General features: G+C 40.6%; 1 protein-coding gene across 1 annotated transcript; it reads right to left on the bottom strand.

The window, feature by feature from the left end:
* Nucleotides 1–961: 961 nt before the first annotated feature.
* pard6b (par-6 partitioning defective 6 homolog beta (C. elegans)) lies at nt 962–26,147 on the bottom strand. The gene is made up of 3 exons (XM_086069537.1): nt 25,806–26,147; nt 19,206–19,428; nt 962–5,124 (listed from the first exon to the last, which is right to left on the bottom strand). The coding sequence occupies exons 1-3, from the start codon at nt 25,866–25,868 to the stop codon at nt 4,214–4,216; spliced, it is 1,197 nt and encodes a 398-aa protein (XP_085925663.1). The 5' UTR covers nt 25,869–26,147; the 3' UTR covers nt 962–4,213.
* Between the last annotated feature and the right edge of the window lie 730 nt (nt 26,148–26,877).

Genomic DNA, 26,877 nt, shown 5'->3' with positions numbered 1-26,877 from the left:
ATCCATCCATTTTGTGCATCGCTTGTCCTCATAAGAGAACAGTGCTGCCAGCATTAGCCTTTGTTATAATAATGTTGGGCTAAAAGTTGTCAGTATTGGTTAAGTTTTGTTTGGCAACATCACGCGTCAGACCACTGCAATTAACCCTGCTACTTGCGGGGGATAGGGACCGGGTCGGCCCGCGAATAGTGAAAATCCGCACATAATTAATGGCATTTGTGGTACTTGATTTCTCCTTGAAGTTGTTGGTGGATATGGGAGTGTTTGTTTGGTTACATACAAAATCCGCCTCTAAAACCAGCCTATTTAATTATGACAGGACACATTTGATTCTGTATTCAACTACATACGTCTATAATTATAGATACTTGGTAATTTGACGAAAGCATGCCACAAAAATGTTAAGACGCCTGGGAACTGCCTATAACTGTACATTTTCAGAAAAAATGCATAGTTCCTTTAATTCTGTTATCTAAAAATACTATTTAACTAACTAAATAATAGGGTCTGTGTGTCACTTACTAGGGATATGTTCTAAATTACGACGAAGGAAATTCATATCATAATAAATAAATATACATGAGTCGAAAATGTTAGTTTTTATACCCATACTTGTTGATGTGCCCTGCAGAGCAGCAATCTTGAATCGTGAGTTCAGTTTATTTTTTTTAATCTTTAGTTTGGAAAGCCTTTGAAATAGAATATTGACATTAACTAGAAACATTTCCGCGGAAATTAATTACATCCGTTGTTGAATAGAATTAAGAAGTAAAAGAAATAAACAAAAACGAGGCGTGTCACCTTGAGAAGACGGACGGTTTGAAAAAGCTCGTTCTAGCTCTTCCAGCAAAGTCAAAAGTCCTGCAGATGGCGCCAGAAAGCCCACATTTAATTGTACCAACAACGGCTGGTGAACGTAAGAGCCCAGCAAAACGGATGCAAAAGGTAGACAGTCAACACCTACTAGATATTATTCTTTATTATTTTTATCCACATCCTCAAATCAACAATTACAGGCGTACATAAATGTATTCGTACAGCTCCAATAGAGTCTTAAAATGTATTCATTTGCTACGTGATAAAAATGTACATCATTTAAAGAATCAATATGAAAATACTGACAATCTTCATTACAAATCTATATAAACCATAGCATTTTTCTGGCAAGCAATCGCCATAGTTCAATCACTTCTTAGAAAAAAAGAAAGAAGACTCAAATATCAAAAGGTTCTTTAAAATAAGAATTCACAGTATGAAAAAAAATAAAAATAGTATGTTTTCCAAAAAATTAAAACAGTTGTTTAAGCCAAAACAACAGTCAGCTACTAAAAATCATCTCCAGTGGTCAAATACATCTACCATGAGATTTTCTCAAACAAAGATATCAAAATAGAACACACAAAAACTGTATTGGTTATTAAAAAAAAAAAAAAAAAAGTCATTAAAAAGTGTACAAAGAATGAAAATACTCCAGAAATAGACATGATTAGAGAATAAATAACAGAATCTCTGCGGTTACAATCCCAGTGTCCTGTGGTGCCGTTAAATACAATAATTTAAATCAATTTTGTTTTGTTACTGCTGGAATGACAGAGGGCATCACAGTGTCACACAAGGCCAAACATTAAAAGTAAAAGTGTTTCCAGTCTAACATAATCACAGTCTTCCATTGCAGTCAAAAGAAAGAAGCATTTTGCAAAATGTGGATGTGTGTAAGCAGGACAAACATTTCTTTTGAGCGTTTCCCCATTGAGGTGGCAGGTGAGCTGGAGTCTATCCCAGCTGATTTTGAGCGAGTCGGGCTAAACCCTGGACTTGACTGTACGCAGGAGAGCCTGAGCGGAGATTTGAACCCAGAAACTCCTAACTGTGAGGCAGACATACTAACCACTAGACAACCACACTACAGGAAAACAAAACAAAATCAAGACTAAAATTGCTCTCGTTTAATCTTCCGTGTGGAGGCTGTTGAATTGCACACGGCATACCATTTGTCAAGGACACAGTGTAAAGTTGTGCAAAACACCATTGCCTCTTTAAAAATTACACTTTCTATTTAATTGTTGTTAGCTGGGACCAAAACATCCTGAAAAAGTCAAACAAGGTTGTGTGTTACAGTGTTGCAATCAAATGTTTCGATCTGGTCCAAATACCCTCTATGGAATGCTATTAACATGTCTACTCCCTCTTGATGAGATTTTACAGCAATAAAACAGAATTGAAACACTGATGAAAACACATCCCAGTCAACTGTGGGGGGATGGGGGCGATCAACAGAAGAAAAAAAAAACATTTACATTTGTTTTGTGTGGCCAATGCTGTCGTTGAATATGCAGCAACAGTAACAGAAATCATCCCAAATACAGTGGACCCTAAAGATTACAAATTGTTCCGGAATGTTTGGAGGCAGGAGGTCCAACTTTCATCATGAGTGGCGTTGCAACACTTAATCTCAGTGAGCATTTCAAGCATTAACTCAACAAGTGGTTTTTTTTTTCTTTGGTGTTTTTGCATCTTTTGTTTATGTGATGCTGCCACAGACGGCGAATTAATAGGTAAGGGAAAAAAATACAGTAAATGGGGCTTTCCTGGCTGAGATCATAAACTGATAACAATAAGGAAACAAAATGTTTGTTTTTTTTATATATAAAAAGGGACACAAGTGTACCAATGATGAACAGAGGAATATGTGATTTTGAATAGAATAATAAAAACAAACAAACAAAAAACACTTTTCTTCACTTGTATGATCTCTATGGGAGGGTGTTTCCCACACTATGCCGTATGGGGGAGGAAAGTGGGCTGGTTCACTGAATCATTAGAACCGCCCTTAACACGAGCCAATTTCGCCACGGCAAGAAATGTGCCGTAAAAATTAATCTTAATTCTCAATCTTTGGGGATTTGGGAGGAAACTTGCCTCCGACACATTCAATTAATTTAATGCATTATACTGCTCCAAAGGTTCCACTGTATTGTAAATAAATAAAGGACAGATTATTGGAGATTTTTTTTGAACAGATCAGTAGCTCACATAAGTTATTAAAATCAATCATTTATCGACCATCGATCATTAAAATAGCATTATTATTTTTTTAAATCAGAGGCTGAAAGGCCCAGACTGGTTTTGTCCTTGAAAAACACATTATTATTATTATTATTATTATTGCAGAGGCAGCCTTGCTCAGTGACTGCTGTAATATTCTTGTGGATGATTGTCATGCAAAAAAAAAAGTGTCGTGTTTGTGTTGTGTTGCTGGGGAAACGCTCATCTATCTATTTATAAGACACAAGGGTGCGCTGAAGCTCACTTCTGCCCTCTAGAGGAAGCGTAAGAGGGGGTGAAAAAGGGTAAGTGCTCACTGCTTCTGGAGGCTTGGAAAGAGGTGCAGTACCGGATTTGAAGGGATATTTTTCAATGGAGTGACACTTTTAGTGTGTGAGTGTGTATGCGTGTGGTGTGTGTGTGTGTGTGTGTGTGTGTGTGTGTTGTGCCTGCAGCCATCCGTGGTGACACAATGGCACAAAAGTGTGTGCACGACAGTCTGAGGTGTGGTGTTTTACGTGTAAATGTTAGGACGTACAAACATTTAAATAGGCTTTGTGTCCAGATACAATATTTACATGTCATTGTGCTTCTCTGTCAAAGTCATTTTGCGTCAATGGCTGGTCCGCGACTCCCTCTCAAAGTGTTGCTCAGTACGTTTTCATGTAGTTTGTTCCAGCTGTGAAATGGACCACTTGTGTTATCCTTGTACAAGGTTGCGACTTCAAGCACTGCCATAGGTGGCGCTATGCCTGCTTTACACTTCTTAGTAGTGGCTTTTTTCTGGTTGATCTAATATGTCACAAAATAGATCAACAAGCTAGCTGGTATCAGTTTGCTAACGTGGTGAATAGTGATTTGGACAGTTTTCCAACTCTGTATGCTTGGTACTCGCTGTACACTTGACTTGGATTACAAATGAGTTTTTTTTTCTCTTCCTGTTTTAGTAAGTGGTATGCATGAAGCCAGATGTTCTTCCTTGTCTACCTCCCAGTCATAGCATGTGCACATCATCTTACTCTGGCCTGTCTGATTTGCGTGAATTGGTGTCAAGGAAGTCTGTTGAAGTGAGTTTTTGTGTCTTCAGCTGAACTCAAATATTTTGCGAATGTCGTGTAAACGTACTGAGTGTGTGGAAGTACTCAACTGTAGTGTGCGCCTGGTAAGTTTACAGTGTTATTACAGTCCCATCCTCTTCGAGACTCCGCCTCCTCGCGGCTCTGTCAGGCGACGGCGTGGAGGACCCGGCCTTGCTCAGTGAGCCGCTGCTCCCGCGGGCCAGCACAGCGCCGTTGACCGCGAGGGGCGTCGGCGAGGCGGACGCTCTCAGGTTGAGGTGCGGCTCGTAGCGAGGCAGCGGCGGCATGCTGTAATTAGATGGCGTGCGGCTGACAGGCTCGGTGTCGCCCCCCGTCTCGATTACGAGGTCCTCGTCGTCCTCGTCGCTCTCGAGCTCGTCGACGGGGAAGTTCTGGATGATGTGCGAGGGGGCAGAGGAGCTGGCGGCGAGCCCGGCCGACGAAGAGTAACCGTAGTAGCTGGCCCCGCTGTCCGAGGACCGCCCCGAGCTGCCCGATGCCGCACCCCCGCCGCGGACGACGTTGTTCCGCTGGTTGGCCGGCTTGACGGTGATGATGAGGTTGTGACTGTTAGCGATCATCATATCCGTCACTTGGTCCAGAGACTTGCCAGCCACCTCGATGCCGTTCACTTCCAGAACCTCGTCATTCACTGCCAGAAGACCGGTGCTTTCCGCCAGGCCGCCGGGAACCATCCGGGAGATAAAAATGGCGGGGACCTTCTCCAAGCCCTGCGGCGTGACCCGCACGCTGGAGCCGTCACGGATGTAGAAGCCCAGAGGCTTTTCCTGGCCGTGTTTGTATAGGCGCACGCGTCTGTGCGTCTCGGGCAGGATGTCCACGTCGATGATGGACGAGACGGGACGGAAGTCCCTCGGGAGGCTGATGATAACCGGCGGCTTTTTCCTGTTGGTGTCGGGTCGGAGAAGAACTGCAGAGAGAACTGTGTTTTTCTTTCTTGTCAGCGAATCTGTACCAAAAGGTGTATAATCTGCTTCCTCTGCAAAATAAAGAACACAAGGGTAGGACAGAGAATAAACAATTGTTAGTGAACTTTCAGAGTATTTTGTAAATTAACAATTTATTTATGCTTTTAAGATCAGGGTTCATATTTGGAAATATTTTTAATAGGGCCACTGATGGGTGTAGTGCACCTCTAACCAAAAAAAACAGGATATGGGCTATAGAAAATGGACGGATTTTGAATGGGATGAGACAACTGTCAATAAGATACATTGAAATTCAGTCAGCTGTTGTCAGTAGTCCAAAGTACTTGTTGGATATTTTTCCAAGTGGCCCAAGCACATTACGGAGCAACACCCAACACAGCTCTTTGGGTTGTCATCAATGAGCTTTTATAAACTTTAACCCAGTATGGCAACATATTAAAAGCAGAGCAGGTGAAAAGGTAGGAAGTTCGCTCTCTACTAATTAACTAGAAAGACAGCAGCAGCAGCTAAATATTAACAGCTGTATCTATAAATTCCACTCTTTTCTGTCAACGCCCAGCCTCTGCACGTGTGCAAGTTATTTTGATTACTTTTATTCACTCTTAAGTAAGCCTTTAATTGAGCATTGTCATTCATTTGTTTACTACATCCCAATACAAATCAACAGCGCCATAAAGCGACAGTGTGCCCAAAAAAAAAAAAGTGCAAAGATGGGTGTTGTTCATGTAGTACAGTCATGCACACGCTACAGTCTCATCTCACGATTACGTAATTTCCTTTTCATGCTGCACATCCACTATGTGCTGCATGTGAAAGGCCAGACCTGACAACAGGGTGCCGGGTTCACTGTTCTTGTTCCCTTTGCTGTAAGCCAATATTGAAGGTTTATACCCCCCCCCCCCCCACCCCCGCTAACCAACTCCTCTATGTGCATCCCTGAACTAATTGTGGTTGACCTTCAACGTATGCTGCTCATTTAACAGATATTACTGTAATTATTCAGTGTAATTTTCGCCAGAGCCCCTAAAAAACCCATTATTCCTTATTTGTACAAATTACCCTTTTTGTGTCTGCGCATGATATTTTTAAACAAAGACCCAACTTTTAAATCAATGTGTTCCACTTTTATTCTTCCGTTTCAGTTTCTTTGAAAGTCTAAAAAAAGAAAGACCGCCCGCAAGTACATTCTTTAAATAGTATCCACTTTAACAGAGCACCATACACAGCATCTTGACAGCACAGCTGCACCTGATCATGGACAATACACATTATATGCTGCTCTGTAGAATTGGACCCCTCAATCATTTGATATATATTGTTGATGCAAAGATAAACATACAGTTACAGTTGTTTATTCAATTGTGTTTTTCAGGGGGAGGGGGGATATTTTCACTAGGTGTCGGCATCCATCAGCAGGTATTTTATTTTGAAGCAGTCTCTTCAAATTTGGCAACTATTGGCCAAATCACTAATAAAGCAATTATGCAGCAAAAAACAGCCGTTTTTATCCATCTCAGAAGGCGGCCATTTTGCCACTTGCTGTCGACTGAAGATGACATCACAGTTGCTCAGGGCTCAGTGTTTTCTGAAGCTGAGCCGTGATTGGCTGTTACTCGAGATCTGAGCAACTGTGATGTCATTTTCACTCGACAGCAAGTGGCCAAATCGCCGCCTGGCACCTTCTGATATTGATAAAAAATGCTGGATTTTGTTGCCTAACGCAATATTAACCAGAATATCGTATTTAGACTAGTGGGGATGTATAGAGCATATTGTCAAGATTTTTGGGGGGATTGAATTCCCCTTTAAAATGTATAATTTTGGGGGGGATTTTTATGATTCTGTGTATACTACAGTGGGACAATTTTGTATTTTATATTTTAAAAAATGTCATTCGTGGGATTTTACGGTATCCATCTATCGGACTATGAATCGAGATAAAACATGAGCAAGTGGCTTGTATAGTGTTATGTGAAATACTCCACAGGAATTCAAGCCACAAATCCACTTTGCTTTTGCAATTTGGCAAACAAGGGATGGAAAGCGAGACCCTCCGACATTTAAGACCATAAAGTTGTGATGCATCTAACTTTAGAAGCAGCAGCACTGCACTTATTATACTTCAAAGTCTGTGGAATGTTACAAATAACCTGTATTTGTTTTTAAAAAATATTTTTTTTTACTGCAAAACAAAACTCAAGATGAAATAAAAACTTACTATAATGAAAATTGAAAAACTATAACCCTAACACAGATGACTTAATTAAATTTTTTAATTAAATTTTCCAAAAGTTTACAGAAAGACCCCCCCACCCCCCGCCCCCACACATCCCAAATTGAATGAATTAAGGTTGTGAGATCGAGTCCGGGCTTCGGCCTTCCTGGGTGGAGTTTGCATGTTCTCCCCGTGCTTGCGTGGGTTTTCTCTGGGTACTCCGGTTTCCTCCCACATTCCCAAAACATGCATGGCAGGTGAATTGGACACTCCAAATTGTCCATAGGTGTGATTGTGAGTATGGTTGTTCGTCTCTGTGTGCCCTGCGATTGGCTTGCAACCAGTTCAGGGTGTACCCCGCCTACTGCCCGAAGCCAGCTGGGATAGGCTCCAGCAACCCCCGCGACCCTTGTGAGGACAAGCGGTACAGAAAATGGATGGATGGATGGATGAATAGCAAACCATGAATAGGAAGGGGTTCCCTATATCTCTCTTATTCTTGCCACAGGAGGCAGATTAGAAGCGAGACTAGGACGTGTCCAAGATGATGTCACAGTGAAGCCTTCGATGTTTGAACTAATGAACTTGGACATCTAAGCCAGTCCTCGCCTGTGTAATTGAAAATGCAGGCGGGTGGATACGGGTTTTAAACCAAGCATTGAAAAGCTTCTCAACACCTGAAGGCGCACAACAGACACAGCTCATTGACCCCGGTACCAGTGGCCACCCACCTCAAACTAAAGTGGCACATTCGTCATGGTCGTGCACAGGTCAGGTATTCGAACTATGCAGTGGCAGCTCCGACTCCCCCACACAGTTGAATAGAGTCAGCGATGAGCAACGGAAGTTGAAGCGCTGGAGAAGAAAATGACGAGCTGCCACCGCCGCAAACGACCACGTGTGCACCTAGTCAAGCTTGGTCATTCCACTCTGCTCTGAATTAAAAGGACATTTTTTTCCCCCATCACAAAGGGACGTCAAGAAACAAATTTGCCTTGGGAAAGGAAGGCACTCTACTCTGGTCTACTCTCACGCTCTGCATGCATCATCCTTCAATTCAACTACGGCTTACATAAAAGATGATTTTAAAGGATGTGAATGCAGTTAAAGCACAAATGACACAATCGGAGACGTTAAGTTGATGGTAATTCGTTAGGTCAAGTTTAACAAGCCGTACAGTTCAGTTCACAATAGTATGGTTGCGATTGTGTGTCTTGAGATTTTTTTTTACATAGCTTTTTTAAAAAAAAATTTATAACAAAATGATTTTAGGGTGTGTGTAAAATAGTGACATCCATAGAGAGAGAGAGAGAGATCATCATTACTAGCTGTGTACTACATCGTAAATGATTCTGTACATGAAGGGAAAATAAATCAAATCAACATTGGCCAATTTGCCGATGATTTTTACTGATGTTGGAAGGGCTATAATAGGCCGAGATAATAAAATAATGGATTCATTGTTTTATGAATCAATATCAGGCTCAAAAAGGAAAATAGATTTGATATCACTTATTCGATTTTTTTTTTTAACCCAGCCCTAGGCTCTAGTAAATATGCTGGTCAGAGTGAGTGTGAATATTGTGCCAGTCCGTTTCATCCCTGGAAGTTATATGGTATTAGTCAGGTTAATATCCTGCATGACTTTTGAGAATGGAATTAACTGCATAGGGAACTGAACCATAATAAACTGTTTGGTTTAAGTGGAGTCGAACTGGAGGAGATATGAGCATTTAAAGAAAGTAATGCAATTATGTGTGTGCGTGTGAGAAAGTAGTCCAAAGTATCAAAACATGACTCATGGCAAGCTTTGTTCTGAGTAAGAAAAACACATACACATAAAGACAAGAAGTTGAAGGTTGTGGTGTTCTGGAAACAGTCGGGTTTGTTGATGACAAGCCTGAACGCTCACTACAGTCTGTGCCGAGGTGTTCCTGACACAGAGTGTTACAACGCCTGTGTGTGTGTGTGTGTGTGTGTGTGTGTGTGTGTGTGTGTGTGTGTGTGTGTGTGTGTGCGCGCGCGTGTGCGTGTCTGCCAGTTTGAGCTTGTGCAGATGAGAAAAAGCGAAGTGAGTGCAAAACACAAGACGTGTGAGACGCGAAGGCACAAAAATAACAAATGCTGACCGAGGATGGGAATGAAGCGTGTAGAGGTGATAAACGCTGAAAAGGAGTACATTCCCATGGGTTTGCTATTCCTGGTGCGGGCGAGCATACAGTACCTCGTCCTCACAGCCCAGATTAATGGCACCTTAAATGTTGCAGATCAGGCAGGAGGCATAAGTGGAAAGATGGAGACCCGAGGAGGAGTGGTGAGGCCAAATGGGGACAAAATGAAAAACACAAAGAGTGGTTATGAACTGCGTGAGGGGCGAGACCAGCCAGAATCCTCATGTGCCAAGTTGCTGACAGTTTGATGAATTTTCTACTAAATCTTTAATTCAATAGACTGCGGTTCTGATCATTAGGCTGCTTCTTATATAGCTCCACTCATAAATTCACAATCACTCTTCAGTGATTACATAATTAGAGCTTTGGGGCTTTGAACGGAACATTTAAATTTAAACATTGAAATCTGGTGAAAATGGTGTTAATTTGGCCATTAGTTTGGACGACGACACTTTGAAAGGTGACAAGGAGTCTTGAAAATGGTTGTACGTTTAATGTTGAGGATTCAGAATTCATAGAATGTTTATGTTATAGCGTCAAAGCCAAAAGCTACGCAGAGCTGCAGTGCTGGTATAGATCAGTGTTAGCTAACAGTGCTACCAGCATGAGCTTCTAATAACATTGTCATAATGTTTGCTTGTCAATGTGGGGTGAGTGATATTAGCGTTTTGTGACGTCATACCAGACAGACTTAAGACTTGAAACGCATGGACAGGCGGTACTTACTCTGCTCCATACATTTGATGCTACAGTACCACTCTATTCCAGGGGTGCCCAAATTCGGTCCTCGAGAGCCTCTACCCAGCCTGTACGTTTTATTAAAGCCAAGGGTGCACATTTTTTTTTTTTTTTAGCACTCTGGAATCTGCTTCAGCGAGGAAAATCGAGGAGGAGATAGCCAAACATCGACAGGAACGCACCAGCGAGATCCAGCTATTGGTTACCAATATAATGAAAGCCAGACTCGTCAATGGTTTATCAGTATATGGACGGGAAGATGGCTGGCACGGTGCTTGAGACAAACAAACCAATTTGACCATGGTGAGAAAAATGATGCATAATCAGATTTATAATTCTTGATCCTTTTTGACAAAAGCATGCCAAAGACACGTTAAAACACCTTGAGCTCCTTTTCAAATGTGTAAAAAAAAGAAGAAGAAAGAAATTGGATTATATCTCTCCTTTATGTAATCAATCAGTCAGGAGATGGGCAAAAGGAGTTGAGTTGCCTCCAAATCTTTATTTTTCATTTTAACAGGACATTGCTTAACACGCCACATTTCTTGATTTTTACTTAATTTTTTTCCCCCTTTGCATGTTGGCTTTTTGACCAAGTTTGACCCACCTCACCCAGTTTCTGGCTTCTTGCCTTCATCTATTCTTTATCAACTCTGAGCGGAGAAATTTTGACAGGCCCAATAAAGAAGAGCCCCCTGCCTCCATCTTTCTATCAAAGCCACACTCTCCAATTGTCCTGCTGCAACTGGAGCCAGGTTTCAGGGGGTAAAATGTTTGGTCTATGCGTTCTTTCTCAACAAACCCCCCACCCCCCACAGTCTCGGTCAGAAAGTACCCCCTCTGGCTGCAGCCAGGCTCTCCAGCGAGGGTCCGGTCTGACCTGCTGTCCTGTCTAATCTGGCCTGCAGAGCTGATCTGAGACTGGCCGCATTCCACCCAAAATGCACCCCCTCGGTTCTCCCTTTTTCTGCTCTCTCTTTTCTCTCCCACCCTCCCCAGCTTGGGCCTCACTCTACATTCCTCCCTCACTAATACGATTCCCGCTATCCTCTCCTCTCTCCCCCCAATCACACTTACATTGCACTTGCTCTCCTTTCCCCACTCTAATTACTTGCCTGCCCTAAACAATGCCTCATACATTAACACCCTGTTTAATAATGTTGACTCTCCTTTACTTTCTATCCTGTAGTCCATCACTCCTATTAGGCCCGAACATGTGTTCCTCCTCCACACATTCCTTCCAAGGGTGCTGTGAATCCACTGTTCCCTTGCTTATTACGTGTAGCATGTCAGGAGCCATCTTGGAGTTTGGAGGGATCCATAAAGAGCGTGACATCAGACCGTGGCAACAGTGCAAGCCACCAATGAATTGGACAAACTTGAGGAAAGCCATAATGGAGGACACCTTTCTTCTTGAATGTGGCTCATTTCCAGCATGGAATAAGAATTTCGATCATTGCACATGTATACAGTAAGCCAACAATATTTGCAGGGTATAGGGACCGAGCAAGTGATTCACGCCCCCCCAAAATGTTTATAACTGCCTATATAATAGGGGTGGCCGATAATCACCGTCATCAATATTATTGTCAACTTGGCTTTCACGATGTCCAATTTTACATTATTTAATTTTAATACTATCTCTAAATGGGGGCAAAATGGCTCAATTGATTGGCTGCAAACTAGGAAGACATGATGAAAGAGGAGGAAGTGATCCGTCTTCATTCTGAAAATCAGCAGGCAGGATTCAGTCACATGACTCGGCGGCGCCAGCCACGAGGAAGCGGGACGGAAGTGTTTACAAGTGAAAACACGGAACTGAAGTCTCGTTTTAGTGACTAATTTAATAGCAAGACTTAATTCCACGTTCCTAGCCTGGAAATTATTTGGGGTTGACAACACGCTTGCCGTGAAAAGCACTGGAGGATTGCGTGACTTTACGACTCCGCAAGTATGACTACCGCTGAAGAAAAGATAAGTTGCATTGAGATAACACACCGTCATTGACAAAGCAAGTACATTTTGGCAATGCCTCACGAACGCCGCAGTTGTGCAAGCGAGTAAAAGTTGACCGGATGTTCCATATTGGCTTAATATTCCGTTTTTACATGCTTGTACTCCGCATCATAGCTACATTTGCGACTATACCACGTGTATTATGTGCAGGACAACTTCGGAAATTGCCTGTCAAAAGATCGCGGCTGCATTTGTTGTCATTACAATAGATGTAGGACGCTGGATCTCTCTCATTATATTCGTTCCATCACCATCATTTATATACACAAAAATATAAAAAGCAGTCCATTTATCATTTAGCAGATCTGTTATTATGAATAATAAAATACAGTTGGCAATTGACAAATATTCAGAAAAATCAATGAAAACACCCTATATAGCCTGGAAACAATCATGTTGCCGTATAGTATCGTTGTAAATTTTTTGCAGAAGATGTATTAAGCAAATTTAAATATAAACAAGCTGTTGTTCAAAAACATTATTATTCAAATTAAATTATTCTGTCAAGAGAGGGCAGATTAACAAGATTTTTTTTTTTGTAGAATATCATCAAAATATTGTCAGTTTAAAAAAAACTGATTTATTTTTTTAGCCCATATCGCCCACCCTTGATCCCCAAACACATTTCAAACTAATTTCATCAGATTATTTGATTTTGAAAAAAAGCACCGGATGTACGAGGACAATGGTGTGCACGTCACTCGTTCACAACCCATGAATGTTCATTGTTTGTCATCAAGTAAGGAGAATTCCACCGTTCGTTAGCTTCAGCCTAATAGAAACACACATGCAGCAAACATTCCGTAACTTACGCCAACAACCTGGGCTAAACTTAGCTCCTCCACGATCGATTCTCATTTAGTACGATTCAGGATCGATTTTAAATGTCCCAAAATCCATTTTATTTAAATATTATATTAATTAAATATTATTAAATATTTTATATTGTCTTGCCTTTGTGTGTGTGCCTTTATTTGGAACGATGTTCATGTTGTACCTGATTTGCCCACTTAGGGGCAGTGTGGTTCCACGCGGTCTAATACACTGTTAAATTGTAGCCACATTAGAGAGTAGAAGGAAAAAGTCACGATCAAGTTATTTCAATAAAAGTTGTTTTTTTGCAGTGTAGAGCCGTTCTTTTGAGTGATAAGTGCCGCGAGTAGTGCGCGAATTAGCATTAGCGAGTCAGACTGGAGCAGATCATTACAATTCCTTGCACATCTATAGATTGAAGCAAAAATCATTGTCAATCAAACCATTTTGAATAATAATAAATAAAAAAATCGATTCTGAATCGAATCGCAGGCCCAAAAATCGGAATCGAATCGTGAGACATTCAAAGATTCCCACCCCTAATACTCATCCATCAGCTTACTTCCATTAGACCAATTACTACCTCCCTAATAGCTAGGCATCACAGAGCACAAAAACACAAATTAATAGTTGAGTTTTTCAGCTGAGCAATAGTTGAGGATAGGTTCCACAGAAAAAAAATGAAAACCCCATAGTATAGGTGGATGTTATTTTTTACCCCACTTTAATGTGAAGGCCAAAATCAAAAAACATTCCTTGTAACTTCTGCCGTACACAATTATTATGATACTTGCTCACACTTTTACATCAAGAGCTGTCTTTGCAGGGACATTTAGACTTTGTCCAACAAGTCATTTCTCCACTGTACTGTATGTGCCCCCTTACTTGGACTGGATGACTCATTGGTTAGTGATTACTGCGGCAAGCCCAGCTGGGATAAGCAAACATTCCTGTCCTTCCTGATACCTTTCCCGCTACCTTTCTGGTGTGCTTTTCAAGGACTGAAACTACATGAACAAACACACACCCTGACAGAGAATGAAAAGTGAGTAACCACCACAAGGAGCACATCTTGGAAACTGTAATGCTTTATTCTGGATGACGGGCACAAACCAAGACAATACTTAGGATGGCTGATATCACAGAAGTGTCAAATTAAAAAGGGACAATTCAATGACAACATTTCACAATTTTAATATGAACAAACAATGTATATAAGGAGATTAATTCACACTTAAACCATTTATGTCACATGTAATTGGGTAATGCTGCCTGGTTTTACTACAATGAGTCTGACACACACACACTGCCCAAATTGAATTTATAAGACACAACAACTAATGTTGGAGGAATATTTTTTTTGATCTGAGAGCCAAATGTTAACAGGTGCAGTTCCCAACATGCTTTGCAGCTCCTCTAAACATTGAAAAACCACTTCAGCACTTTAAATCCATCTGTAAACGTGCCTTTCTCCTCTGCTGCCATGACAACAGGTAAACAGCGGGCACCTCATGGCTGGCACAATGGTCACTGAGTCATTGTTCACGAGTGCAGGGCTTGGCTTGGAGGGTAAGCAAATGATGGCAGAGCCGTATCAGGGTGAGCTGAAAGCATTTTTCTTTTTTTTTGCTTTAACACGCTGCTACTTGCTGTATGACACGTCAAAACTAGCAGGCTCGCTCCCAATGCACAGCTAAATAAAACAATGGCCGCATTATTGGAACGCGCACACACACATCCCTCTGTCCAAACATCTGCAGAACAGCAGACGAGCGAAAACCAGAGACAGAAAATTGCTAAATATAGCCCTGAAGGCACAATTCCAAAATAACCCACGGTGCCAAGACACGATGCTAGCTCACACACAACAAGCAAATATCATTTAATTGCAGGACTCCACGCAACTGGCAAAGGGACAAATGTGCAGTGCAGGCTTGTCAAATGTCCACTCTTGTGCAATAATAGCCTTTCACATCCCATCCAACCACCCTGTACATAATCACCCACAAGGGTTCAAAGTCTAACTAGTGTTTAAAACCTGCTTAAAAACTTAAAACTCTTGATACATCGCAGTACAACACAACTTGCTTTGGTTGTCCGATGTAGTGGAAGCATAAGGTCACATAAAACATATTTCAATGTTCTGCTGCATCCATATGGAGGACCAAAAGTGACCAAATTGAATGAATGAATACACCATTAAATAATTAAATAAATGTGACATTAATTGATGAAATTTGATTATTTGTAAATATATAGCTATATGTATAATTATTTCTCGATTTAGTTAATTACTTCATGGTCACGGTGTTGCGGTGTTTCATGAATTTATTTTATCCGTCAAACTCACCCATCAAAGTTTGGTGGGCAGGTCCTAACACCTGATTGGTCACCCGGCTCACCAAGTCAAGACAAATTCATTTCAGAATAATGAATTGATGCAGAGTGAGTAACTAGTAAACACAATTCGATAGGCTGGGTGGCGCTATTCACCTCAATAGGTGCGTTGCCATTAGAATCAGATTTACACTCTCATGGGGGTGCTTTTTGAGACGTGTTGGGATGGAAGTCACTTTTTTTTCGCATTTCCTGTAGTCACGTGACCCCGCCAGGTAAAAGGAAGAAAAGGAAGTACAGAGCCACTCGCTTTTATGACGGAATTGCTTCCTGGGGGGACAACAAGTCTTATTGAGCCAAGGCTGCCGCGGCTCCATACACGCATGCTATTTATTCTCGTGACGTTCATGAGGAGCATGTTCGCGTGACGCCTACAAGAACTGCGAGATCCCGCGAGTGTCGAGGCGGGACATTACGAGAGCTACGCCTCAGAAGCAAATCACTCTTCAATGGAAACACACCTACAAGTCAAAACTGTACTTTAGCGAAATAGTAGAAATATCGCTTTTATTTTGATGGTGGTTTTGCACACTAACAAGCCTTGATCACTCTATTTCAGCAAAAAAAATATCCATCATCTTAGTTTCCATGTTTCTAACCTCTTCAGGCCGAAGCAGTTGATTAGACAAGATTTGAGTGAATCAGGCTTTAGCCCCGCCCACTAACTTTGACGAGCGAGTTTGACAGATAAAATTAATTAATGGAACGCTGCAACACAGGGCCATGAAATATATAAATACAGAAATAATTATATATATATGTAATTTAATTAATTAATGCATTTTTTTAAATTCCATATTCAATTAATAAATGACACATTTAATTATTTCAAGACACATTTATTTAATTCCATTTTTAATTAATAAATGACACATTTATTTAATTATTTAATGGTGTATTAATTTATTTAATTTAGGCACTTTTGGTCCTCCTTACATCTACTGTACTATTAAAAGCATGTACATACTCGACAACTATCTTATAACCATCTTATATCAACTTGTTGCAAGAACTGTTCTTCAAGGACACTTTGTACTTCAGGGGTGGCCAACACTCCACTAGCTTTGTCATCAGAGGTTTTCAAATTTCAAAAATATGCTTCTGAAAAGATCCAAATGCATATGAATGTCTGATAATAACATCATACATTTCGCTCCAAATCATTTTGCCGTTATTACTTCTGAAGAAAAAAAGGAAACGTGATATACATGGTAATGATTGGACAACAACATTACAAGTAAATATCTCCAAAATAATATTCATCAGATGTCTGCCAACAGGCTGCAGAGCCTTTGCCCGCCGGGAAATGAAGTAGGTTAAATTGATGAAGTCCTACAAAAGACCTAAGTATGGCAATTGGGCCTGCTTGTTTGTTTTCAAATGTTACTCTCGACAAAATTTGCATAAAATTTCTATTATGCACAATTTATAATGGCACAAAATTGACCCCGGGAACTTAATAAAAAAAATAAAAAATAAACGTGCTGCGCTGTAAAAAGCTAGATTGATCAATTTTTGTGGAAAAGTGGGCAAATCAATTTTTTAAATATTAAATATTTTAAAACAAAAATCACCATTTGGCATGTTGATCAGCACTGTTGGGCCATATAAAATTGACGTGGCGGGCCTCCTGGAATGAATTGTGCTTTGATGTGTACATTGTACACAACAAAGTTACTGAGCTGACTTAAATGCCACTAGCCCAGCACAGATCCACATAAGTGTCTCCACAGCATATATGGATAGTGCCGGGAAGCTAATTAACACTGCATCCAAAGAGCCTCTTCTTTAGCATTAACCAACTGCTCTCAATGATTACAAGTGAAGTAGTTTAGGGGTGCTTCGTCTGTGTTGTGAAACAGTTCCTGAAAGGCAGGGCTTGTGACAGATGTGACAACTGCGTGCCGGCCATGTTTTGTGTGTGTGTGTGCGCGCATGTCGGAGCTGCAGCAGCAGGGGCCCAGCGTGGGGCTCATGTCTGGAGCGTGTAATTGAAACACGGTCCCATGCAGCGCAGCACACTGACCCCAACTAATCTCCTTCATGACAAAGTGGCTTAGCTTCCATAGGGTCATATGGCACAGTGGCCACAGCTTAAACAACATGCGGACAACCGAACAAAACTTTGCATTGAACAGGTTCACAATGAGTGACTCACCTAATCATCCATCCATTACCTATAGTGTTTGTCCTCATTTTTGTCACCGCTGATTTTAATACTAGGGCCCGACCGATTAATCGGCTGCCGATTATTAGGGCCCGACCGATTAATCAGCCACCGATTATTGCCCTTCAAACATCGGCCAAAACAATCGGCCGATTATTTTCCCCTTAACGTTATCATCGAAAAAAATCAAAGTTTCTGGCGGGTAGGGTAGGGTCCCATTCAAATGCTAACAGGAAGTTACCATTGACATGCGACTGAGTTGTTTTTCCTTCAAATAACGAATATTCACACACAAATGACCACAGGTAAGATAACACTACGCAAAGGCACAGATTCTTCCCAATGTGTAAAAAATAAGTTATTTTAATAGAACTCAAATCGCAACTTTCTTCTGGACTCACTTTAAGTGTGTACACCATGGATGCATTAAATTAATTGCATGCATTAAATATGTATTTTTAAATAATCTGCAGATTAAATCGGTAATATATATTTTTTTTTTCCTGCCAAGAATCGGTATCGACATCAGCCTAAAAAAATTTAATACTGCATTTAAATTTAATGTTCAATAACTGTGTGGTAGGCAGTGAGACTGCACCGTTTAATGCAAGAGACTCGGGGGTGTGAGGTGAATTTCCTAGTACCTGGCGATTCGATTATGATTTGATTCGATACAGATTAATTCCGATAGGAATCTATAAATTGATTATTGCGATTTTTTTTTTTTTTACTCAAATTTGGAAAATACTAATCAGTAAACTTGTACATATACACTGTAAGATTTGTTTATTAATCTGAAAATTCCGGCTTATAACTGAGCCACTGCATTTAACAAACAGGTTGCAGTCTGTTTCATGTTTGAACAGCTCTGAAATAAAATATTAAGGCTTAATGTTCTATTAATATAACATTCTTCCATGCTTAATGTGTGAATCCTAACCCTAAGTAAGACGTTTTGTTGAATATTCCCATAAAAAAAATGTATGTTTAAAAATCGATTCGGCCACATATCGAATCAATTCGAGAATTGCGCGTTGTAATATCGCGATATATTGCCGAATAATTTTTTTCTAACACCCCTACAAGAGACCGACACATAGTGCAGTAATTACTGCTGTTTTGGTTAGTGACAGAGTTTGAGTTAGTGCTGGGCTGGTGGGTAGTTGCTAACCACGAACAGTAGCATCCCATGATTGCAGATTGTCATTGTATGGTAGTAAAGGCAATTACAGTTAGCCCCTGTTAAAAGGAGATCTATCTAGGGAGAGGTGCTTTGACACGTTAAGAGTGAAAAGAACAAATTGGGGAAAAGACTTCACTACAGTTTGCCACTCATGATTTGTTTGGCTCAGTTTTTATGTCGGATGCCCTTCCTGACGCGACCCACCCAAGCCAGCAGTATATATGTGAATATATTGTTATTGCCCGTATTCTCCTCCATCAGCAGTGTGCAGTCAAATGAGCAACAAAAGCACATTTTCCTTCTCAATTCCGTAGTTCTCAAGTGTTCAATTGCAAGCTTCAGCTCAAGACTCAAGTCTGCATTTCAACAGGAAATTGGATCCAGGATGAACAGGTGGAACTTGTTCCCCTTTTAGCGTGCATTCTTCTTACCTTTCCTCTGCAGGAAGAGTCTGAGGAGAGGGCTGGCAGTGGAGATGGCCTTGTGGTAGTTGTCGTCATTATTGATGGGCAACAGGTCACCGTGCACGTCGGCGTAGCCCACCAGCAAGTCTACGTTGGGAATGCGATGCACGTGTTGCAGGAGGCCATAGAACTCATCAAAGCGGCCTGGCTTTGAGCGATCCAGAGAGAAACGGCGAAATTCTGCACCGAACTGTGATGGGGCAGAAAAGGGGGACACGATGAAAAGATCAATTACGATTGATCAATTTAAGTGGATAAAACTCAAAATATATATATATATTTTTTTATGTCCCCATTTAATTGTATTCATGAAGTTTTGTGTCACTGTTATCGTAGAACCCTGCAGCCTCTTGTCACATTGCTACTTTCAGGGTTCAAGCTGGGGAGAACAGTTGCGGATTCACAGTCCGAATTTCATGATACACTGACAAAATACTATACGCAGTAAGTACATATCTTAATACAGCATCAGACTGGGCTGCAGGTCTACAAGCCCATCCAATCCACCCACATGGTCCATATGACACACCACGTGTGATTAATTATGAATATCAATTACCCAGAAATACATGTGGCTAAAGGAAAGTGACTAGAGGTCTTACTTTTTTTATTTTATTTTTTATTTTTTACTTCAGAGTCTAGAGTCAGACAAATATATTTTTTCCCCCCGGTAAAGAGAATTCTCTTACCTTGGATCCAAGTTCCTATCATTGAGATCATGTTGTGTGGTACGCTTCTAACGTTGCACAAAATGTTGTTGATTCAAACTGCTGTCATGCAAAAAGTTACGCTATTCACTTAAGACCTTTGCTTATTGCACATTTTTTTGTGTTTTCTTTTTGACACTTATTCTAAAGAACGTGAAACCTCAACAAGGGGTGTTACGAGACGAACACGTACCAGAAGTTAAGGGAAATGAGCAGACTCTCATTCAAAGAAGTACGACTCCTGCATCGCCACCCGTTATCAATTTACAGTCGCGTTTTTCTTTGGTCATAACGATGGCAATTAAGTTAGCAAATTAGCTGCAGCAACTCTTTTGGGCAGCACCATTCTACAAAATATTGTAAAACAAAGCAATCGATTAACTGGACAATCTTCACTCGCTCTCTTTGGCTGAGTCCTGGTACATTCAGAAATGTGCACCATGTTAACTTTAAATAAATAAAAATAAAATGTGACCAATTTTCTTCAATTTTAATTCTCATCAAGTCAGTATCACTGGTGAGCTATTTTTAGAACAGACCTGTTCACCTATTCACGTTGTCCTTGGGGTTAACTAGAACACGCTGGAAGCATATTCTTGCTGCTGTTGTTTTTAGGACAATGCACATGAATCAAAAGGCATCGGTGTAAGTAACTGTCTCTTTCGTCGAACCTCCCTCTGCCCCCCCCCCTCCCCTCCCCTTCATATGTAACTGCTCATCAACACAGTAGTATTAGCTAGCATTCTAAGCTAAACAATATACTAGCACAAAGCAATGTGACACATGGCAAAACAAATATGCACACAAACCCTTTACACAAACAGTAGTATTAAACCCTTAAAGTTACCTTTTGGCATTTGCACACAATAATAAATGTTGAGGAAAACAAGAAAATTATAACAGCAAAGTAGTCTCCATTTAGTAGCCGCATCAGAAGTGAAGCAACAATCAGTTTTACCATAACGGCGCACAAGGTGCATTCAAGGACAAAAAAAAAAACACTATCAATGAATTAAACCTAAAACACCAAAAGATTCCCAAGATGATAGCAAATTAATATCTTTAATTTTTGGCCTAAACACAACAACTGTGAATAGATGCATTTTTTTTGTTTTCTTTGCAAATAACACACACACACACAGACGTCTTTGTATCATCGTGGGGACATCTCATGGACATGATGCATTTCCTAGCCCCTTCCCTTAACCCCTTCCCTTAACCCCAACCATCAAAAAGGATTGCCTACCCCCATTCCTTACCCTACCCTCAACCATAACCAAATTCAAACCTAAACTCTAAAACCAAGTCTTGACCCCTCAAAAAGATGTCTGAACTTGTGGGGACCACCAAAATGTCCCCCAAAATGGCAGTTAAACCTGGAAAAACACGCGTGTATGGGCCCCACAATGTCGCAAAGACAAAACCACACACACACATTCGCAAGAGCCAAACCCCAAATAATATGCGGGGCTCAAATATAATCAAATCGAAATACTGTCCTTAGGCCAATCAAGCAGGCCGACAGAGCGGTTGCCATGCAGTAATGTGAAGGCTGTGCGCTCGGCCTCGAACACATAGCAGTCTTCTGACTAATGTGGTAATCAGTGTGGTCCTACTGGATCAATGGCTGCCTAATCTGAAGGCAGCAGATTGGCTGCTCGTGAGCACAGAGTCCCATTGGAAGTGCTGATGAGGACTACTAAGTGTTGTGGTTACTGGTAGCCTCCAATGAAATCAAAGATGGCCTTCTCTCTGCCGCCTTTGCTGTATATGAGAGCAAAGATACACAATTGTATACATGTTGAGATAAAAGTATGCATCTACCGGTTCTGGTATCTATCACATTGGGGAAAAATTGCACTTCTCTGAGTGTCAATTAAAACCGGGCATGAATTTTCTTTCATCACAACAGTATCAGTGATAATTAAACCACTGAGGAAATTGGCCACAGTGGAATCATTGAAAAGAGCCAACAAATATGGCTCCTGCCCAAACAAATGCATCTTTCTAAAATGACATGGCATTGTACTTTTACAGGGCTGCTACAATAACAAGCAGCGATATGTATTTCATGATTTATTCTGGTTTTTTTTCTTTCTTAAATCTCTCTTAAAGTAATAACTCTCGTGTATCTTAGAGCAACTAAACCCGTTTATTTTGCTTAAGATTAATGATGACAACAGAATAACAGTAATGCAAGTACTCACAAATTTAAAGGTTGGCTCCACCTTTGACCTTTAAATGTTTTTCGGCTTTATTATTGACAAAAGATATCTTTGCCTAATTTCTTGTGGACAATGACAACTCTCTCAAATAAGTCTAACACACATGATAAGCTTAAAGCTGAAGTACTGGAGGAACTCCATGCAAACATGGGGAAAATCATGAAAATTCCACACGGGACGGGAAGGTCAGAGCCAGGATCTGAACTCCTCTTTGATTTCCACTCCTTGGCTGTACTGCCTATTCAGTAACAGTGGGATGGAAATTCAGAACGGTCTTTTGCAGACATGTTCAAAACTAGGCAGGGAAATTTAAGGAGGGTTGCTGTTGTTGTTTTTGTCCTCACTTGTTGAGTGGGCAGGCACTTCAGAGATCCCGATACTGTATTTTTACACAAACAATTAAAAAGTCAATAATCCATTAAATACCATGTCCCTTTATAATATTTAGCAAGAAATTGTTGATCAACAAAAGAGCACATACTAACATATACTACTACATCCGACTGTTTTGTTTGATCAGACTCTGACCCATTTTGTCAACCCACAAAATGGTCATATTGACTGGACCCAATGAAGTGTCCACTGGGTGCAATTGATTTAGGCAAAGACAAATACAGTGGAACCTCGGAATTCGGACGTCTCGGAACTCGTACAAATCGGACTTCGACCCCCAAAAATCGGAATTAAAAAAAATGCATCGGAGTTTGACCTTATTCTCGTTGTTTGAACACTCAAGCAAACCCGAACATACCTTGATCGGGTAGCCGAGTGAAGCCGAGTGATGTCGAATGCTCACGTTGCGGTAGTGGAGACGAAGCGCTGCTCATTTCCAGTCACAGCGGGTGAATACTCCCGGAGGAGCTCCGTACATTCGCGAGTGCATTTGGATTTTTCCACGACAATTTTCTTCGCCATGGGCCCAAAGAAAGACAACAGTTTCAGTGGCAGAACAGAAAAACGCACAGTGCTACGAACCATGATGGAATTAGGAAGGAGATTATCGCGCCGTTCTAACTACTGTGACTACTTCCGTAAATACTGCACAAGAACCCCAATTAGCTGTTCAACAACGTGCCTGACGATAAACAGTGCACAAGGACCCTTAAGTAGTCTAACAATATGTCCAATGAAAAATACACTACCTCAGCACTGAACTAAAGCTAGCATTAACATAGCATTTATCATCCACTGATGCCATCACACCACAACAAAAAAGGTCAGGTATTTTTTATTGTTTAAAATACTGTACATGTTTTTACATAAATAGAAATTAAAATAGGAATTTTCTGTTTTTAGAGATTGGGAACGGATCAATATCATTTACATGGGAAAAACTTTTACGGAGGTTGAACAATTCGGACTTTGAACACTTCACAGGAACGAATTGTGTTCAAACTCCGAGGTACCACTCTAAATGACATTTGTCAAACGTGAGGAGAAAAACAATGTGTGACTTCTGCAGTTTAAAAACAAAACTAGTTTTACTATTAGTGTAGAGGTCGGGTGGGAAAAGTAGTGCTTGTGGTCCGTATATGGCCCACTCCGTTCTATACAACAAGCATCAAGCATATACATTATTGAGAGTCTGTAATATTTGTTGCATTCATGTCACTGATTTTTGCTAAACTTTGTAAATTAAAATGTATTCATTAGGGCTGCACAATATATTGAATTTTTTTTCGATATTGTGATATTGGCCCATGAAATATGCATATTGCAAAGACATGCAATACGTTTCATATGGAATTTTATGCTTTTATCTAAATTTGACCAGTCACACGCTAAATAAAATGTGCACCGCCATCCAATAGTTGAACATTTTCGAGAGGTAATTACAATGAACTAAGAATACAGTTTGCTTATTTTGCCACATGAATTTTTTTTAAATTCTTTCATTAGATAATAAAAATGTAATTTCTTTAGGTGTATGTTAAATACTGCAACAATACCAATATTGACCAAATATTCAGCAACTACATCACATGTTTTTTCAATATCGTGAAGCCCTAGTATTCATTAACTTATCTCATTAAATAATTGGTTTATTGTGAATGAGTGACAAAGAAATGTATATACGTACATTTAACAATTTACCGGTAGTACTTCTTTTATCAATCATTTGGTTAATTAAATAATGAAGTAACATTTTTTATTATTTTAAAATCAAAATAATTGCAACTATTTTACATTTATTTATCCATTATTAATTTATCTAATTAAATGGTTGATTGATTTTACATGTACATTTAATGTACTTAAATAATTTGTTAATTATTACATTATAATTAGTACAATACAAATGAAAATGAGAATGTATTATCCATCCATCCCTCAATTTTCTTTAGTGCTTGTCCTCATTGGGGTCACGCATGAGCAAGAGTCCTCTGACTTTGGGTGAAAGGTGAGGTACATACACCCTGGACTAGTGGCTGCCAGACGATGGTAGGGCATATATAGGCAAACATACCAATCACAGTAATTGGCTATTTTGAGTCTTCAAAGAACGTGACATGCATGTTTTTGGAATGTTGAAATCATTAGTTGTATCCCTAAATACATTAACAGTGGGATTTTGACTTATGCTTATAAGCCTACATACAATTTGTTCAAGTTAAGAGCCATGGTCAATAATTTTTATTTGTATTTATTTTTTGCTGTGGGCCAAAATTTTTGTTTCGGGAGGAGCACAGATACACTGCTGCTTGAGTGAAGTGAAAAAAAGCAAACAAAAATTGAGCAATTAAGGTACTGTTCCGCCTGGCATGTGGACAAGGAGAGCCGCAGGTGCTGATGCTGCTTCTGCCATTTATTAAGCGGGACAAACAGTCAAACACAGAAAAAATGAATAAGAACACTCGAGAGCGGCTGCTGTTGGCCACAACTCACGCCCAGACACTGTTTTCTTTAATTCTCTTTTATACAATACAGTGCTATTTTTCCTATTTAAAAACATGGAACAAAAAGAACTGTAATGGATTTTTTTTCTGTGCGCTGAAATGGATCAATGGCATTTAAATAGGGGGGGAAATATTGATATGTAGTGGTACTTTATTTTATTTTTAGTCTATTGACTCGGGTTCATCTGTTCATTCTTAACAGTCTAATGCGGTCCTTGACCATAAAAAAAAAGTTAGCTAGAAGAACCTGCGTCCGCCCTGCTCGCCCAAGGTGAGACCGCCTGCCGTGGAAGGTGGCACCCTGCGGGCCCAAAGACACCTGTGCGCTCCAGAAAAACAGCCACCGAGCCAGCTAGTTTCACTAGCATGTCATCGGCGCCTGAAAAATAACACCCTCTAACTTAAGTCAACGCGCCATAATGTAAACTCGACATGACCTGTGTGTCAATATTTGGAGGGAGGAAGCTCGAGGACGTAGTGACAGGTGACATTACTCAACGAAGCGAACACCTTCAAAAACTTATCGCGGCGAGTCCAAGCCACGGTTATTCCCACCATTTCATGCTAGCGAGTTAGCAACCACCTCGGGTTAACTTTGTATGAGCGTACATTCGCTCATTTGTGTTAACAACTTTATACTTTAGCCGAGCTAAATTAGCCTCGAGTGGAAGATGTCATAGTACCAGCAGCAACAACTCCAAAAAAAAAAAGAACATGGACACAAGTTGTGATAATCACCTTACTCTTCACCTCCACGGCACTCAGAGAACGGTTGCTCGGCACTCGGTGGTTCTTGTTCATGTTTCGCCGCGAACCTCCGCTCGGGACCCAAAGAGCCGAATCCGTCCGATACGCTTCCAGTGAAGGAAGGTGAAAAGCCCGGCCGGCGTAAACGTTCGTGTCGTCCGTCGAAGTATACGACGACTAGCTACCGTCGAGCATCCCCGGAGCTCAACTTGTTCCCCGTCATACTGGCTGCCCCACGGCCGGACACCGGTGTGCTGGTAGCGGCTACTGTACTAGAGCGCGGTCGTCTGGTCGGACTCTAGTCTGTTCTCTGCCTCCTTGAGTGCCGTGGCGCTTCAAAATAAAAGTTTCTCGGTGGCTGACTTCAAAGTAAGAGCCTTCCCAGTTTGGTTGCATTGCCGTACGGTGACATCTGGTGGACAAAAAGGCACAATAACAATAGTTTTGATTAAATAAATAAATACATACATACATTTCTTTATTCTTTTTTTTTTTTTTTAATAACATATTCCTCACGCTTTCTCTGCTCCATTGGTATAGATCCTCTTCGTTTTCCTCACAACATGCCATGCCATCACAACAAGTTTGTTTTTGCCAATTGCTATCCTCTTTGAATCAAGTCTACATATACTTTACACAATAAGAAAATTGATTAGTCTATTGCATGAGAAGGGAGCGGGGAACACTCAGAATGACCATGATGGATTAAGCATTATAATTTGTTTTTAAATAGTTTTAAACTGAAAACGTGTGTGCACGTTGAAGCACGCGCACTTTGGTGCAGCAGAGAGACCACACACTTTGCAATCTTACCATTAATTGTAACACTCCCGAAGTTTGTCTCCTTTGGGTATACGTAGCAGAAAGACGGTGGCGAAATGTCAGCCTACTGTAAGGTGAGGCGCGACCTATGTAATAATTAGCGATTACTAGACCTACAATTATATATATTTTTTGCATATTATTGAAATTAATAATGGGGTTCTGGAAACACCCCCCACCCCCAGGTGGAAAAATTAATGGTTTAATCAACATCTAACCGATTATCAGTAATTAGCAATTA

This window comes from Leptonotus elevatus, chromosome 2 (assembly GCF_054856555.1).
Source record: "Leptonotus elevatus isolate MCC_2025b chromosome 2, RoL_Lele_1.0, whole genome shotgun sequence".
Classification (NCBI taxonomy): Eukaryota; Metazoa; Chordata; class Actinopteri; order Syngnathiformes; family Syngnathidae; genus Leptonotus; species Leptonotus elevatus.
Note: the sequence above shows the minus strand (reverse complement) of the source record. Positions and strands in the feature narration are given on the sequence as shown.